Source organism: Drosophila grimshawi, unplaced genomic scaffold (assembly GCF_018153295.1).
Source record: "Drosophila grimshawi isolate 15287-2541.00 unplaced genomic scaffold, ASM1815329v1 contig_1369, whole genome shotgun sequence".
Taxonomy (NCBI): domain Eukaryota; kingdom Metazoa; phylum Arthropoda; class Insecta; order Diptera; family Drosophilidae; genus Drosophila; species Drosophila grimshawi.
The window spans coordinates 3859184-3876858 of NW_025062891.1; the positions used below are offsets into that span (position 1 = coordinate 3859184).

Consider the following 17675-nt stretch of genomic DNA (forward strand, 5'->3'; position numbering starts at 1 on the left):
GGCTCTGTCTGCTATATAGTACATATGTATATATATTTTATATAGTCTATAATAAACTGAGAGCTCTTTTTATGGGCACAACGAGTTGCAGCATAATTTCTGAGCAACACCCACCTAAGGCCGTTATAAATCAATTGAGCAATAAAATTCAGCATCAATTCTCTCTTTTTTTTGTTTGTTTGTCGATGCATACTAAATAAATCTTGGCAGGCTGTGGCTGCTGTTGCTGCTGTTATTGAGCTGAGTTATAAGCACGGACGGAAGCGCCCACGTAGCGCCAAGCTAGACATTCGGAAAGTATATGCAAAAAACTGACTGTTGGCTGACTAATTCTCAGTGTCATATATACGAGATACATAGATACATATATATTTACATGTATTAACATTTTAATTGTGCATCCATCCGGCAGACAGATGACGAGGACGACGACGAAGTCGTCTGTTCAAACTGGCCAATTTTGGTCAGTGCGCTCATTTTTGGCCCGTTCTAAAGATTTTATCAAACCCTCGTCCGCCGGTACCGTGTGAGTGAGTGGGAGAGAGAGAGAGAGAGAGAGAGAGAGACGGAGAGCAATTGGGAGCGGGAGCAGTTACAAAAAAAAAAAAAAATACAAACGCCGCTGGTGTTCATCAAGCAGCTGTTTGTCTCACTTTGCGGTTACTTTCGAAATGAGCAAATTGTTGTTGTTGTATTGTTTTTATTGGCATATTGATCTCGCTGCGTGGCAAAAACAGGCGGTGAGCGTGTCTCAGCAGCTAAAGTAACCTACGCAACAACTTTTTCTGTAACTTTTTATTACTCTCTAAGCACACAGACACACACACACACACAGACTGGCCCAATACACATAACTCAAATGGCAACCTACGCGAGACGGCGTCGCTGCCTCGGTAACGATCTGGCCTGGCTTTTTGCCTTTTGCGAAGGCGAAGTCGAAGCGCTGCATTGTACCATCTCGCTCGCACGCACGCACGCAGGCGTGCAATGCTTCCAACGCTTTGGAGCAAAGCCCACGAGCGTTGTTGCTGCTGCTGCTGCTACTGCTGCGCTGCTTTTGGTTTTTGGCTGTTGGCAGAGCGGCAACAGATACGGTCGAAAGCGATTCCAGACAGCGCCAACGTTGATCAGTACGTTTTGAGTTGTGCTTCGCGACGGTTGTGGATCTTTTAATACTGCTCTACGAATACGAATAATATGTACATATAAATGTACATATAAAAACGACTTTGCCCAATTGAGCATCTAACCGAATAAAGTCTCTTCTCTCTATCTATCTAAGCGTTTTTTGCTGTCTGTGTCTGTGTCTCTGTGTGTGTGTGTTTATTTGTTAAGCTTTTTTAACGCTCACGCTCCCCGCTCACATATTCAAGTGTCGCACTCTGTGTGGTTTTTGTGTAAGTGTGTGTGTGTGAGCGCCACCTTTTGTCATTTTCAACTTGAACTGTGGCTCGCGCATAATAAATATACAAACGTAAATTAAAAATAAGTATTTCGACATTCAGGAGACACCAAGAGAGCGAGAGAGCGAGAAAGATAGATAGTGAGAGAGAGATAATAATTCTAATATAGTTTTTAAATGTAGTGCCAAAACCAGCCGATAATTGTGATTAATTACAAACGAAACGCATACGAAACAAAAAAAAGAAACAAACAAATAAAAAGTAGAGTAGCATAAAAATATTACTCAATTCAACGCACATAGTCAGTGATTACCTCATCTGTGTGAAAATCAAGCCAACAGCAAAATGGTATCAAAAAGCAATAAAAAGAAACAAGTGTCGCACTCGTCGCAGTCGCAGTCGCCATCGCAGTCAACGCAGCCGCCAGCAGACAGATCAAGCACAACAACATCAACATCGGCCTCGGCGACCAAATTAACCAAAAAACTTGGCCCGAATGCGTTGGCAACGCTAACGACAAACACCAGCTCAACATCAATGGAGCATGAATCTGTCTCTTTTGGTGCGCCAACTGTGACTGCGACTGCGCCCAGCACTTCAGCTGGGGGTCAGTTGACGCAGGGGGAAAGTCTGGTGACAGCAGCCGGTGGAAAGAGCTACACTTCCAGCTCATACACAGCTAAATCTCAGTCAAAGTCCGAGCAGTCGGAAGCAGTCTTTAGCAGCAGCAGCAGCAGCAACAAGTTCTCCAAAGACTACTCAAATGAGAAGATCATATCATCGATCGATCTGCTCGAAAGTGAGAAAAAGGAACCGGTCTTCTCCGTGCCCATCGAGGTGGTTGAGATTGTAGCTCCTGGCGGCAGCAGCAGCGGCGGCCTCTTAATGTCCGCCAGTGGTGGCAGCATATCCAAAATGTATGCATCGACATCGAAAATGTCGAGCAGCAGCAGCCGCCAGGAGGCGAGCAACTCCAGTTACTTTGAGTCGACAACAACCAGTTCCAGTCAACAGCAGCAGCAGCAACGCAACGCTAACGAAACGCTCATTGCAAGCGAGAGAGCAGACGGTATGACATCATCTTCGTCGCTGTCGAGCAACAAATATATGCTTGATGTTGCCGAACAGGTTGTCAGCGGTAGCAGCAACCTCAACACCAGCACCATTAACACCAACATTAACAAACACAGCACAAACACCAACACCAATATCATCAGCAGCAGCGGCGAATCTCAGAGCGTGCCAAAGTCCGTTGTTGCTGCTGATTCGTCATCAACTAAAACGTTGACAACAACGATGACGTCGCCGGGCGAACCGGTCGCAACCACAACAAAGCCAACTACGACGTCATCAACGTTGCGGGACAGCAGCACAGCTGTTAGCTTTGACGTGGACAAAGTCGCAACGTCATCAGCAACAGCAACGACAACAACAGCGAAAACAGCCAGCAGCAAGCAGCAGGTCAACGAGAGCCGCAGCAGCAGCAGCACAAAACAGTCGACATCGTCCACATCGAAAAAGGAGGTGTACGATGTGAAGACGAAGACTTGGAGCGAGTTTAGCGATGGCAGCACACATGCCACAAACAAAAAGACGCCGACCATTGAGCGATATGTTAGCAGAGATTCGGATGGCACCACGAAAATAACATACAAAAAGAAGATATACGATAGACGCAACAATCGGTGGCGTGTGGTGGATGAGCGCATTGTGGATAGTAATTCTGATGTTGGCTATCCTGAAATAGTCGATGATGTCATTAATACAACAACCACAACGTACACGACCAAGGTGTATGACACGAAGCTCGGCAAATGGACGGTCGTCGACGAGAAATCGTACACAGATACGAAAGCTTTTGTGCCGAATGACATTGCTCGTGAAATCGAGAAAGATAATACCGATGTGGCAAATATAACGACCACCACAGAAGTAACAAAGGTGAGTTCGACCATTGAGCCTTTTCAAAGGTGCGTGTGTCTTGCTTCTCATATTGGGTGTGTTACACACTATTTTTCGGGGGTGTGTGTGAAGCTAATTAACTATAGAATTTTAATATTACCCTCAGATATTCGATGCGAGCATTAATGACTGGCGAGTTCTCGATGAGAAGGTCCATACGGATGTTATTGAGAAAATTGTGGAGGCACCCAAGAAGACAATATATGTGGACGAGTTTGTGGAAATTGAAAAGAATACATCCATTTCAGAGAACAATGAAAATATCACATTGAATCTGAATGAAACATCGAAACACAAAAATATCACAGAGAATATTTATGATGAAATCGATAATGTACGCACTGATAAGAAACGCTTAGACGATTCAAGAACCGTAAGTGATTATTACTAAATGATAATGTAATTGAAAAAGATTATTAATTCAATATGTATTCCAGCGCGGAGTCGACAGTAAAAACAAAAGAACAACACAACACAGTGAGAGATGTATTTGTGAAATATGTACTTGCGGGTAAGTCAGTTTGTATTTTCTCGTAAAAAATGTATCTAATGATTCTTGATTTCTTAGGCGTCATCATTGCTCCACTAGCGCAACGAAAACTACAGAAACTACAGTTGTTGAAATAGATGGCAAGTGCTCTGAAATTTTTCTAACTACTGAATTTACCTTATAGACTAATTCATTTTTTTTTTTATTTGCTTTTACAGATAACGTCGACGAAACTTACACAAGGATACGGACTAACACTTGGTCTAAGAACGATGATAACATTCCAAAAAAAAATGAAGACATATTTGTAGATTACATAGTCATAAAGAAACCCGAAGACAATCTTACAGTCGGAGGCGACTTTTTAGTTCCACAGAAAGAGCCATACAAACCAGGCGAAAAACGTGAAAAAATTATACACACAGACAATTTACGTATGGACGGTGAAATGACTTTTGTGGAAAAAGAAGAATATCAATACGTTGTCCGTCCTGGATACGTAAAGCCCACGGACAACCTGAAGCCAGAGGGTGAATTCTACAGCCCCCAAAAACCCAAATATCAGCCTGGTGACCGCCCAAGTCAAGTGCGACATCCAGACAATTTAAAACCAGAAGGAGAGTTTTACGGACCCGAAAAAACCGAATTCCGTCCTGCAGAGCGCCCATCTCAAGTAAGGCCTGAAGATAACTTAAGACCCGAAGGCGAATTCTATACTCCAGATAAGCCAGGCTTTAGGCCAGCAGAGCGTCCAGTTCAAAAGAAACCAGTAGACAACTTGAAGCCTGAAGGAGACTTTGTTGCACCTGAAAAGCAAGTTTTCCGGCCAGCAGAGAAAAATGAAAGGATTATCAGAAAGGATAACTTGCGAACCGAAGGTGAAATGACATTTATGGAGAAGGAAGAGTATCAATATGTGGTTCGCCCCGGGCAAGTTAAGCCCACGGATAACCTCAAACCTGAAGGTGAATTCTACAGCCCCGAAAAACAAAAGTATAGGCCAGGCGAACGTCCATCTCAAGTCAGACCAGAAGATAACCTGAGACCCGAGGGTGAATTCTACACTCCAGATAAACCAGGATATAAACCAGCAGAACGTCCAGTTCAAAAGGTACCAGTAGATAACCTACGTCCAGAAGGAGACTTCTATAGTCCCGAAAAGCCGAAATATCAACCTGGTGAACGTCCATCTCAAGTCAGACCAGAAGATAACCTGAGACCAGAGGGTGAATTCTACACTCCAGATAAACCAGGCTTTAGGCCAGCAGAGCGTCCAGTTCAAAAGAAACCAGTGGACAACTTGAAGCCTGAAGGAGACTTCTACAGTCCCGAAAAACCGAAATATCAACCTGGTGAACGTCCGTCTCAAGTCAGACCAGAAGATAATCTGAGATCCGAAGGTGAATTCTACACTCCAGATAAACCAGGATATAGACCCGCAGAACGTCCAGTTCAAAAGGTACCAAAAGATAACCTACGTCCAGAAGGAGACTTCTATAGTCCCGAAAAGCCGAAATATCAACCTGGTGAACGTCCATCTCAAGTCAGACCAGAAGATAACCTGAGACCAGAGGGTGAATTCTACACTCCAGATAAACCAGGCTTTAGGCCAGCAGAGCGTCCAGTTCAAAAGAAACCAGTGGACAACTTGAAGCCTGAAGGAGACTTTGTTGCACCTGAAAAGCAAGTTTTCCGTCCGGCAGAGAAAAATGAAAGGATCATCAGAAAGGATAACTTGCGAACCGAAGGTGAAATGACATTTGTGGAGAAGGAAGAGTATCAATATGTGGTTCGCCCCGAGCAGGTTAAGCCAACAGATAATCTCAAACCAGAAGGTGAATTCTATAGTCCTGAAAAACAAAAGTATAGACCAGGTGAACGTCCATCTCAAGTAAGACCAGAAGATAACCTGCGACCCGAGGGTGAATTCTACACTCCAGATAAACCAGGCTTTAGGCCAGCAGAGCGTCCAGTTCAAAAGAAACCAGAAGACAATTTGCGTCCAGAAGGAGACTTCTACAGTCCCGAAAAGCCGAAATATCAACCTGGTGAACGTCCATCTCAAGTCAGACCAGAAGATAACCTGAGACCTGAGGGTGAATTCTACACTCCAGATAAACCAGGCTTTAGGCCAGCAGAGCGTCCAGTTCAAAAGAAACCAGAAGACAATTTGCGCCCAGAAGGAGACTTCTACAGTCCCGAAAAGCCGAAGTATCAGCCTGGTGAACGTCCGTCTCAAGTTAGACCAGAAGATAATCTGAGACCCGAAGGCGAATTCTATACTCCAGATAAACCAGGATATCGTCCCGCAGAGCGTCCAGTTCAAAAGAAACCAGTAGACAACTTGAAGCCTGAAGGAGACTTTGTTGCACCTGAAAAGCAAGTTTTCCGTCCAGCAGAGAAAAATGAAAGGATCATCAGAAAGGATAACTTGCGAACCGAAGGTGAAATGACATTTGTGGAGAAGGAAGAGTATCAATATGTGGTTCGCCCCGAGCAGGTTAAGCCAACGGATAATCTCAAACCTGAAGGTGAATTTTACAGTCCCGAAAAGCCGAAATATCAGCCTGGAGAACGTCCGTCTCAAGTCAGACCAGAAGATAACCTGAGACCCGAAGGTGAATTCTACACTCCAGATAAACCAGGATATCGTCCCGCAGAGCGTCCAGTTCAAAAGAAACCTGAAGACAATTTGCGTCCAGAAGGAGACTTCTACAGTCCCGAAAAGCCGAAATATCAACCTGGTGAACGTCCGTCTCAAGTCAGACCAGAAGATAACCTGAGACCTGAGGGTGAATTCTACACTCCAGATAAACCAGGCTTTAGGCCAGCAGAGCGTCCAGTTCAAAAGAAACCAGAAGACAATTTGCGTCCAGAAGGAGACTTCTACAGTCCCGAAAAGCCGAAGTATCAACCTGGTGAACGTCCGTCTCAAGTTAGACCAGAAGATAACCTGAGACCAGAAGGCGAGTTCTACACTCCAGATAAACCAGGATATCGTCCCGCAGAGCGTCCAGTTCAAAAGAAACCAGTAGACAACTTGAAGCCTGAAGGAGAGTTTGTTGCACCTGAAAAGCAAGTTTTCCGTCCAGCAGAGAAAAATGAAAGGATCATCAGAAAGGATAACTTGCGAACCGAAGGTGAAATGACATTTGTGGAGAAGGAAGAGTATCAATATGTGGTTCGCCCCGAGCAGGTTAAGCCAACGGATAATCTCAAACCTGAAGGTGAATTTTACAGTCCCGAAAAGCCGAAGTATCAGCCTGGAGAACGTCCGTCTCAAGTCAGACCAGAAGATAACCTGAGACCCGAAGGTGAATTCTACACTCCAGATAAACCAGGATATCGTCCCGCAGAGCGTCCAGTTCAAAAGAAACCTGAAGACAATTTGCGTCCAGAAGGAGACTTCTACAGTCCCGAAAAGCCGAAATATCAACCTGGTGAACGTCCGTCTCAAGTCAGACCAGAAGATAACCTGAGACCTGAGGGTGAATTCTACACTCCAGATAAACCAGGCTTTAGGCCAGCAGAGCGTCCAGTTCAAAAGAAACCAGAAGACAATTTGCGTCCAGAAGGAGACTTCTACAGTCCCGAAAAGCCGAAGTATCAACCTGGTGAACGTCCGTCTCAAGTTAGACCAGAAGATAACCTGAGACCAGAAGGCGAGTTCTACACTCCAGATAAACCAGGATATCGTCCCGCAGAGCGTCCAGTTCAAAAGAAACCAGTAGACAACTTGAAGCCTGAAGGAGACTTTGTTGCACCTGAAAAGCAAGTTTTCCGTCCAGCAGAGAAAAATGAAAGGATCATCAGAAAGGATAACTTGCGAACAGAAGGAGAAATGACATTTGTGGAGAAGGAAGAGTATCAATATGTAGTTCGCCCCGAGCAGGTTAAGCCAACGGATAATCTCAAACCTGAAGGTGAATTTTACAGTCCCGAAAAGCCGAAGTATCAGCCTGGAGAACGTCCGTCTCAAGTCAGACCAGAAGATAACCTGAGACCCGAAGGTGAATTCTACACTCCAGATAAACCAGGATATCGTCCCGCAGAGCGTCCAGTTCAAAAGAAACCTGAAGACAATTTGCGTCCAGAAGGAGACTTCTACAGTCCCGAAAAGCCGAAATATCAACCTGGTGAACGTCCGTCTCAAGTCAGACCAGAAGATAACCTGAGACCTGAGGGTGAATTCTACACTCCAGATAAACCAGGCTTTAGGCCAGCAGAGCGTCCAGTTCAAAAGAAACCAGAAGACAATTTGCGTCCAGAAGGAGACTTCTACACTCCCGAAAAGCCGATGTATCAGCCTGGTGAACGTCCGTCTCAAGTTAGACCAGAAGATAACCTGAGACCAGAAGGCGAGTTCTACACTCCAGATAAACCAGGATATCGTCCCGCAGAGCGTCCAGTTCAAAAGAAACCAGTAGACAACTTGAAGCCTGAAGGAGACTTTGTTGCACCTGAGAAGCAAGTTTTCCGTCCGGCAGAGAAAAATGAAAGGATCATCAGAAAGGATAACTTGCGAACCGAAGGTGAAATGACATTTGTGGAGAAGGAAGAGTATCAATATGTGGTTCGCCCCGAGCAGGTTAAGCCAACAGATAATCTCAAACCTGAAGGTGAATTTTACAGTCCCGAAAAGCCGAAATATCAACCTGGTGAACGTCCGTCTCAAGTCAGACCAGAAGATAACCTGAGACCTGAGGGTGAATTCTACACTCCAGATAAACCAGGCTTTAGGCCAGCAGAGCGTCCAGTTCAAAAGAAACCAGAAGACAATTTGCGTCCAGAAGGAGACTTCTACAGTCCCGAAAAGCCGAAGTATCAACCTGGTGAACGTCCGTCTCAAGTTAGACCAGAAGATAACCTGAGACCAGAAGGCGAGTTCTACACTCCAGATAAACCAGGATATCGTCCCGCAGAGCGTCCAGTTCAAAAGAAACCAGTAGACAACTTGAAGCCTGAAGGAGACTTTGTTGCACCTGAAAAGCAAGTTTTCCGTCCAGCAGAGAAAAATGAAAGGATCATCAGAAAGGATAACTTGCGAACCGAAGGTGAAATGACATTTGTGGAGAAGGAAGAGTATCAATATGTGGTTCGCCCCGAGCAGGTTAAGCCAACAGATAATCTCAAACCTGAAGGTGAATTTTACAGTCCCGAAAAGCCGAAGTATCAGCCTGGAGAACGTCCGTCTCAAGTCAGACCAGAAGATAACCTGAGACCCGAAGGTGAATTCTACACTCCAGATAAACCAGGATATCGCCCCGCAGAGCGTCCAGTTCAAAAGAAACCAGAAGACAATTTGCGTCCAGAAGGAGACTTCTACAGTCCCGAAAAGCCGAAGTATCAACCTGGTGAACGTCCGTCTCAAGTTAGACCAGAAGATAACCTGAGACCAGAAGGCGAGTTCTACACTCCAGATAAACCAGGATATCGTCCCGCAGAGCGTCCAGTTCAAAAGAAACCAGTAGACAACTTGAAGCCTGAAGGAGACTTTGTTGCACCTGAAAAGCAAGTTTTCCGTCCGGCAGAGAAAAATGAAAGGATCATCAGAAAGGATAACTTGCGAAGCGAAGGTGAAATGACATTTGTGGAGAAGGAAGAGTATCAATATGTGGTTCGCCCCGAGCAGGTTAAGCCAACAGATAATCTCAAACCTGAAGGTGAATTTTACAGTCCCGAAAAGCCGAAGTATCAGCCTGGAGAACGTCCGTCTCAAGTCAGACCAGAAGATAACCTGAGACCAGAGGGTGAATTCTACACTCCAGATAAACCAGGCTTCAGGCCAGCAGAGCGTCCAGTTCAAAAGAAACCAGAAGACAATTTGCGTCCAGAAGGAGACTTCTACAGCCCCGAAAAGCCGAAGTATCAACCTGGTGAACGTCCATCTCAAGTTAGACCAGAAGATAACCTGCGACCAGAAGGCGAGTTCTACACTCCAGATAAACCAGGATATCGTCCCGCAGAGCGTCCAGTTCAAAAGAAACCAGTAGACAACTTGAAGCCTGAAGGAGAGTTTGTTGCACCTGAAAAGCAAGTTTTCCGTCCGGCAGAGAAAAATGAAAGGATCATCAGAAAGGATAACTTGCGAACCGAAGGTGAAATGACATTTGTGGAGAAGGAAGAGTATCAATATGTGGTTCGCCCCGAGCAGGTTAAGCCAACGGATAATCTCAAACCTGAAGGTGAATTTTACAGTCCCGAAAAGCCGAAGTATCAGCCTGGAGAACGTCCGTCTCAAGTCAGACCAGAAGATAACCTGAGACCCGAAGGTGAATTCTACACTCCAGATAAACCAGGCTTTAGGCCAGCAGAGCGTCCAGTTCAAAAGAAACCAGAAGACAATTTGCGTCCAGAAGGAGACTTCTACAGTCCCGAAAAGCCGAAATATCAACCTGGTGAACGTCCATCTCAAGTCAGACCAGAAGATAATCTAAGGCCCGAAGGTGAATTCTACACTCCAGATAAACCAGGCTTTAGGCCAGCAGAGCGTCCAGTTCAAAAGAAACCTGAAGACAATTTGCGTCCAGAAGGAGACTTCTACAGTCCTGAAAAGCCGAAGTATCAACCTGGTGAACGTCCATCTCAAGTCAGACCAGAAGATAACCTGAGACCAGAGGGTGAATTCTACACTCCAGATAAACCAGGCTTTAGGCCAGCAGAGCGTCCAGTTCAAAAGAAACCAGAAGACAATTTGCGTCCAGAAGGAGACTTCTACAGTCCCGAAAAGCCGAAGTATCAACCTGGTGAACGTCCGTCTCAAGTTAGACCAGAAGATAACCTGAGACCAGAGGGCGAATTCTACACTCCAGATAAACCAGGCTTTAGGCCAGCAGAGCGTCCAGTTCAAAAGAAACCAGAAGACAATCTGCGTCCAGAGGGAGACTTCTACAGTCCCGAAAAGCCGAAGTATCAACCTGGTGAACGTCCATCTCAAGTCAGACCAGAAGATAACCTGAGACCAGAAGGCGAATTCTACACTCCAGATAAACCAGGATATCGTCCCGCAGAGCGTCCAGTTCAAAAGAAACCAGTAGACAACTTGAAGCCTGAAGGAGACTTTGTTGCACCTGAAAAGCAAGTTTTCCGTCCAGCAGAGAAAAATGAAAGGATCATCAGAAAGGATAACTTGCGAACCGAAGGTGAAATGACATTTGTGGAGAAGGAAGAGTATCAATATGTGGTTCGCCCCGAGCAGGTTAAGCCAACAGATAATCTCAAACCTGAAGGTGAATTTTACAGTCCCGAAAAACAAAAGTATAGACCAGGTGAACGTCCATCTCAAGTCAGACCAGAAGACAACTTGAGACCCGAGGGTGAATTCTATACTCCAGATAAACCAGGCTTTAGGCCAGCAGAGCGTCCAGTTCAGAAGAAGCCAGTAGACAATTTAAAGCCTGAAGGAGACTTTGTTGCACCTGAAAAGCAAGTATTCCGTCCAGCAGAGAAAAATGAAAGGATCATCAGAAAGGATAACTTGCGAACCGAAGGTGAAATGACATTTGTGGAGAAGAAAGAGTATCAATATGTGGTTCGCCCCGAGCAGGTTAAGCCAACAGATAATCTCAAGCCTGAAGGTGAATTCTATAGTCCTGAAAAACAAAAGTATAGACCAGGTGAACGTCCATCTCAAGTCAGACCAGAAGACAACTTGAGACCCGAGGGTGAATTCTATACTCCAGATAAACCAGGCTTTAGGCCAGCAGAGCGTCCAGTTCAGAAGAAGCCAGTGGACAATCTCAAACCGGAAGGGGAGTTTGTTTCCCCCGAAAAGAAAGTTTTCCGGCCTGCAGAGAAAAATGAAAGAATCATCAGAAAGGATAACTTGCGAACTGAGGGTGAAATGACGTTTGTGGAGAAGAAAGAGTATCAATACGTCATTCGCCCTGAACAGGTTAGACCAATAGATAATCTTAAGCCCGAAGGCGAATTTTATAGTCCAGAGAAGCCGAAGTTCCGCCCAGGTGAGCGGCCATCTCAAGTCAGGCCAGAGGATAACTTGAAACCTGAGGGTGAGTTTTACACTCCTGAGAAACCTGGCTTTAAGCCTGTTGAACGACCCAAACAGAAGAGACCTCAGGATAATCTGAAGCCTCTGGAAGGTGTTATGTATACTCCAGAAAAGCAGAAATTCCAGCCAGCAGATCGGCCTGAACAAAAGAGACATGTTGACAATTTAAAACCTGAAGGTCAAATGTACATTCCAGAAAAGGAATCATTTAAGCCAGCGGAAAAGGTTAAGACTGTCATAAGAAAAGACAACCTTAAGACCGAGGGTACAATGACATTTACGAAAAAGGAGGAATATCATCATGTCAAGCGACCAGAACAGGTGAAGCCAAGCGATAACTTGAAGACCGAAGGACCATTCTATGCACCCGAAAAACCCAAATTTAAACCAGCGGAACGTCCGACCCAAAAGAAACCCAAGGATAACTTAAAGCCAGAAGGTGAATTCTATAAGAGAACTGATAGAACCGATAGAACCGAAACAGACAGCACTACGATAATAGAGAGCGCTAGAAGAGAGCCAGTGAAGCGACCGGTGGATAATTTAAAACTTGAAGGTTCCATGACGGTGACAAGAAAGGATGATTACAAGACAACAACGAATAAGACTGCCGTCGATAGAGTTCAGCGTACACAAAAATACAAGCATAATAGCTCCACCATCAATTTGGGAACTGATACTTCAATTCTGAAAACAACAAACCAGATGAACTTTGTATCGGGCAAGGACGCAATTAAGCAAGTGGATTCTGATAGCCAAAATCCAGTCGATGGCTTAATAATTGTTTCAACGAAAAAGGTGACAACAGTTGTCGGTGGTCGGACTAAAAAGGAGCCGGAAACGGAATATGTGAAACGACCAGCTAAGATAAATGTTATTGAAAATGTATCCAAAAATACGACGACTACAAACATCGAAAACACTAAAAACATACATAAGGAATCATCATCTATGCAAAGAAATCTCAATGTGGTGGAAAGGACTGCTGTAAACACTGAACAGATAAGAGGTTCAACAGATGACAGCAGAGCTCTGGAGACCTCCACCACAACCAGAAGGAATCAAAATGGCACCGTAACTAGCAATGTGACGGGATCGGGTGGCTCAACATCCCACATTGTCTCAAGCAGTACAGTTACCAGTAAGGTCAACGGTGATACAACACTTCATGGTCGTTCAACGACCGATAATGTGACTAATGGCAGTTCAACATCTCATGTGGTAGGTGGACGTACCGTGGCCGACAATGTGTCCGCCGGCAGTACAACGACTCGTGTGGTCGGTGGTAGTTCAATACAAACCAATTTAAGTAATGTGACAGGCAGCTCCACTTCCCAAATGAGCTCATCCAAGCATTTCCATCACAGGAAGAGCGAGTTTTCATCGGAAGCGGATGTGTCCAACACCATATTCCATCGCAAGAATGTTTCAAATGACTCGAGTGCTGTCAACAGTAGCCTGACATCAACTGGCAAGATGCAACGCAAGAGTATCCTCAATCTACACGAGCAGCCATCGAGCACCAGTGCTCATTCGAATGATCGCCAGAGTTACAGCAGCATTCATCGCCAGAATCGGGAATCGGACTTGAGTGCAGGTTATTCCACGGAGCGTCGCAGTTGCAGCATCCACAAGGAAAATAAGGAACATCAAGTGAAAACCTCTTCATCTACTTCATCCATGTCGCGCATTATTTCGGGTGGCACTGACACCGCCAATAATGCCAATAGATCGAATCTAGATAGGTCTACGGTTACACGCACCTATGTGTCCGGTGGCATCGATTTCCCATCCCATTCACAATCCCAATCTCAGAGCGAGCGCCACATGACGCGTCACCGTGGTGGCAGTGGTAGCCAACATTTGTCGAGTGGCATCGATTTCTCCTCCTCTTCCCGCAATGTCCATGGCCAGAACGAACGTGTTATGACTGCTCGTCGCGGCAATCAATCGTCGATCAGCCTGGGCAACGATAAGTTTACCGGTTCCAGTCTCTATAAGAGCGAATATATAACTGCCCCAACAACAACGTGTGCTGTGCATAAAATTAAACAAGGTGCATTCCAACATACCAGAAGTACACACGATCATAAGTTTTATAAATCCTCCAACTAACATATAAAATCGTATTTTTGTACGTTTCTTTTTTTTGTCGTGTCTTGTCTTCATATCATATCACATAGTGCCTAAGATTCCATGACAATATTTTTTTATACAATATCAACTTACCTAAACGAAAAACCAACAATATTAATAAGATTAACCAATAAATGCATATCATTTTTTAAAAACAAAAGAAACCCTAACTGATTTTTTCTTAGAAAATAGTTTTAAATACGAGTGATTATTCAACGTGAGATGATGGTTTTTTTTATTAAGAATTTTTAAAAGATGCTAGTGTGGGTTTTAAAGGCTATTATCGTATGTATAAGTACAGCAACTGTATAATTAATATCGTTTAAAAAAACGCATTCAACTATATGTATATATACTATACGCTGGTATATAAATAATCAATGAGTTCTATCTATACGTTAATAGATTTACATACATTTCAATTTGTATAATGGTTTATTGTTTTCATTTTAGAAGTTTTTCCCTCTATATATATTTATACATTTATATATATTTGTGTATATATATATATATAATATGCGCTCATACAGTAAATATCAATAATCTCTTTAATTACTCGTTACTTAAATTAGCTTAGGAGTTTCATATTTCATGCTTGGAAGACATTTGTTCGCTTGTTTTGGAAGACTTGCGTTTCATTTCTTATAGACTAGGTTTATTGTTTCGTTTTCATTCATATATATCATCATAGACTGCATCTTTGGCATTAAATACAATATTAACTATATAGTTTGGAAGACTTGTGGATGTATTGCCAAAAATGCAGACCATAAAACCCAACAAATATATATACCTAGGTATACCTGCGTGTTACCCAGTTTGATTAGTGCTTTCGTAAACAAATCTATAAATAGTTTTGTAACAATCGTAATGATACTTTTTAAAATGGAAGACCGATCTCGAATGCATTGATTAAGGCATTGCCAGAATCATAGATGCCAATAACGCCGAAGAGCACACCTAGCCCTATAATGAGGTAGTCTTTAGCTATTTCCTTCTGATCGAGCAGATGACCCTTGATTTTTATGTGAAAATAACAGGGCCAAATAAAACTCAACATAGTACCCGTAAAGCTGCCAATAAAGCCCATCAGTATCGAAAAGTGGGGAATGAATATGGCCATTAGTACTGTGGATACTATAATGCCCACTCGGAAGCCCAATCCCCAGACTTTTAGCTCACCATCCAGATTCCAGATTGTCGGAAATTTGGTCTTTGGCGGGCCACGAAAGAAATTACGTTCGAGCAGCTCGCAGGCAGCGTAGTATGGCAATGGATAGCTGAGAATGGCCTTGATGACCAGAAAGAAGTTGACCATGCCCTTAAAGCCCTGCGAATGCAAATTATTGGTTATCACCTGCTGCGTGTCGTTCTGGAAGGTTAGAAAACAGATGTAACCGAATCCGGCCTTGAATGCAGCAGCGGCTATATGGGACCAGTCCAACATCCAGTTAAACTTGGAGCGATCAATCATGTTGCCCTCGAGGGTGGGCAGAAATATCTGCGATGTGTACGAGAAGACAATGACGCCCAGCGAAATTGGAAAGTTCTCCATGTCAATGCTCCAGCGTACCTTCGACCAGCCCCAATCCCCAATTTGTAGCAGGCAATAGCCCAAAATCACCGCATTTATCACAATGTGTGACATGGTGCACCAGAATGATAGCGTCGATACCATTTTCAGTGACTTGAGGAAACCCATGGGCAGTAAAAAGATGCCAATGAACAGCATCCAGGAGCGTGAATCAAACGATCCTTGCGGATATGTGCCAGCCAACAGATCCCCACAGACGACCACATACAGGATGCACGTCATCAGCAGCTCAATCAGCTGGGCAATGCTGACGGCCCGGGCACCCAGCTTGGCGCCGAAACACACTTTGGCAATGGCCACATAACTATCGCGTACACGCACCATCTGACCAGTGGCCGGGTCCGGTTCGTAGAGGCACTGCACCAGCACTTTGCCTGTGTAGCAGCAAATGTGCGCAATGCCCACCATGGCAATAATGGCCCAGTATCCGCCGTGCAGAACGGCAAATGGCAGCGATACGATGAACATGCCTTGAATCGCATTTGTCACATTCCATGCCGCTTGGAACTCATCGATCTTGGAGCCGCCGCCACCCTCACCCTCGCACACAAACGAGCTGGCATCCGAGGCAATGCTGCCTTGCCTACATGGAAATGAAAGAAGATACAACAAATGAGCAACTGCATCATTGGGTGGAATTTGTACATCTGTGTGCTACGTACCTGAATCCGTCGGTTTGCTGATATCTGCCATCGTATTCATTGCCCACAAAGGATGTGCTCTGGTATTCGTTTTTGTAGTCACCCTCAGCAGCATCCTCATTGGACCAACTGGTCGCATTTCGAAAGGGATTCGAGTTCATCTCTGTGGGCGGTTCGGTGCCATCGCCAGTGCCAGTGCCAGCGCCAGCATCGCCTCCTGGTGGAAACATGCCGTGACCTTGACCGTGAGCAAAGTTCTGCTGGGGATTGCCACTTGTGCCGGTTGGTTGTTGATAATCCTTGCGCTCTGGAATTTGTTGTCTGGCCGTTTGCATGGCCACATTGAGTATATTCCTGATTGGTGGCAATGGCGTTGCTTTCAATTTCGTTATGAATGACATGTTGTAGCTTTTATTGTTGTTGTTCTTGGCGATTACACACAGAGCAAGTGAGCGAGAGAGCGAGCTCTGTTAGGTGGGTGGGTGGCTAATGCGAATGGCGGTGGTGGTGGTGGTGTTGGTGTTGGGTGGATGACGGCGGCCCCTTTTGTCTATCAAGTTGTAGTGCGAATTTGTACGGATGCTGAAGCTTATCGATTTTACTGAATGTTGAAATGTTGTCGAATTACGGCTGTTGATTTCCAATTATTCACATTTACAAACTTAAATTAGACAACATTACTAACTATTTAACTAAAAAACTTAATTTTCGTGTGATATTTGTATGTGTGTGAATTTTCTTTTAACAAATTTTTGTATGCAGCGCATAAATGGCGCTCTATGCAAATGCTTTTATCAAAACTTTACACATTTCTGCTCACTTAGCTTAACTGGAACTGGAACTCTAGCTTCAATAGCAGCATCTCTTTTTCGTACAGCCCGACCAAACGTGGAATTATTTGGAAAATTATATTGAATAATTGAAATTTTTATGTAACGTTTAAGGGAAATCCTTCAGCCCTTCAGCACAGCAGCAAGAAAAGAAAATTATTTTCTTCTTCTTTTTTCACTTTCAATCTCTCATCCCGTGGAACAGTGCGCAGTCGCCAGCTGGCAGATGCTGTGCATGTGTGTATTGGTTGGCCATGGGTGTCAGGTGTCATATGGTTACAACTGTCAAACTTATCTTCCACACACCAGGCAAAAATCATCGGTATTCATGAAGCGTGAATCTTATTGGATTTTCTAATCGAGTTATAATCTTGAGTTCTTCTTGAAGCTCTTCGCATTTGGAGATGGTTGGGAATTTTTAACATTTCCATAAATACAAAAGAATTTAATCGATTTCCAAAAGCATTACATTTGTGGTTGTTGTTGTGTCAAAATTCATGTTATAATTTTATTTCAATAAATCCATTTGGAAACGATTCCAAATTTTGCACTTTCGAATCTGAACCGATTTGCTAAATCAATACCATTTTTATTAGGGCTTTCCATGT

At 44.2% G+C, this 17675-nt stretch overlaps 2 protein-coding genes across 10 annotated transcripts; one reads left to right on the plus strand and one right to left on the minus strand.

The window, feature by feature from the left end:
• The first annotated feature begins 1133 nt into the window (after positions 1-1133).
• Positions 1134-14161, plus strand: LOC6559529. Of its 9 annotated transcripts, none has more exons than XM_043214375.1 (6): positions 1134-1258; positions 1586-3344; positions 3472-3738; positions 3803-3876; positions 3934-3995; positions 4074-14161. In XM_043214375.1, the coding sequence occupies exons 2-6, from the start codon at positions 1749-1751 to the stop codon at positions 13979-13981; spliced, it is 11907 nt and encodes a 3968-aa protein (XP_043070310.1). In that variant the 5' UTR covers positions 1134-1258; positions 1586-1748; the 3' UTR covers positions 13982-14161. The 9 variants fall into 9 exon arrangements, with proteins under 9 accessions (XP_043070310.1, XP_043070309.1, XP_043070311.1 ...); XM_043214374.1 differs by having other exon boundaries at positions 1135-1397; positions 1573-3344; XM_043214376.1 differs by having other exon boundaries at positions 1135-1211.
• A 324-nt stretch (positions 14162-14485) lies between these two features.
• Positions 14486-17162, minus strand: LOC6560271 (vesicular inhibitory amino acid transporter). The gene is made up of 3 exons (XM_001987266.2): positions 17058-17162; positions 16259-16867; positions 14486-16179 (listed from the first exon to the last, which is right to left on the minus strand). The coding sequence occupies exons 2-3, from the start codon at positions 16636-16638 to the stop codon at positions 14883-14885; spliced, it is 1677 nt and encodes a 558-aa protein (XP_001987302.1). The 5' UTR covers positions 16639-16867; positions 17058-17162; the 3' UTR covers positions 14486-14882.
• Between the last annotated feature and the right edge of the window lie 513 nt (positions 17163-17675).

Excerpts from the sequence above, each read along its gene's own strand:
- LOC6559529 (XM_043214375.1), top strand. The coding sequence starts at position 1,749 with ATGGTATCAAAAAGCAATAAAAAGAAACAAGTGTCGCACTCGTCGCAG. Across the intron at positions 3,877-3,933 it reads TGTGAAATATGTACTTGCGG|GCGTCATCATTGCTCCACTA; the intron begins GTAAGTCAGTTT and ends TTGATTTCTTAG. Across the intron at positions 3,996-4,073 it reads TACAGTTGTTGAAATAGATG|ATAACGTCGACGAAACTTAC; the intron begins GCAAGTGCTCTG and ends TTGCTTTTACAG.
- LOC6560271 (XM_001987266.2), bottom strand. The coding sequence starts at position 16,638 with ATGTCATTCATAACGAAATTGAAAGCAACGCCATTGCCACCAATCAGG. Across the intron at positions 16,180-16,258 it reads CAGCAAACCGACGGATTCAG|GCAAGGCAGCATTGCCTCGG; the intron begins GTACGTAGCACA and ends ATTTCCATGTAG.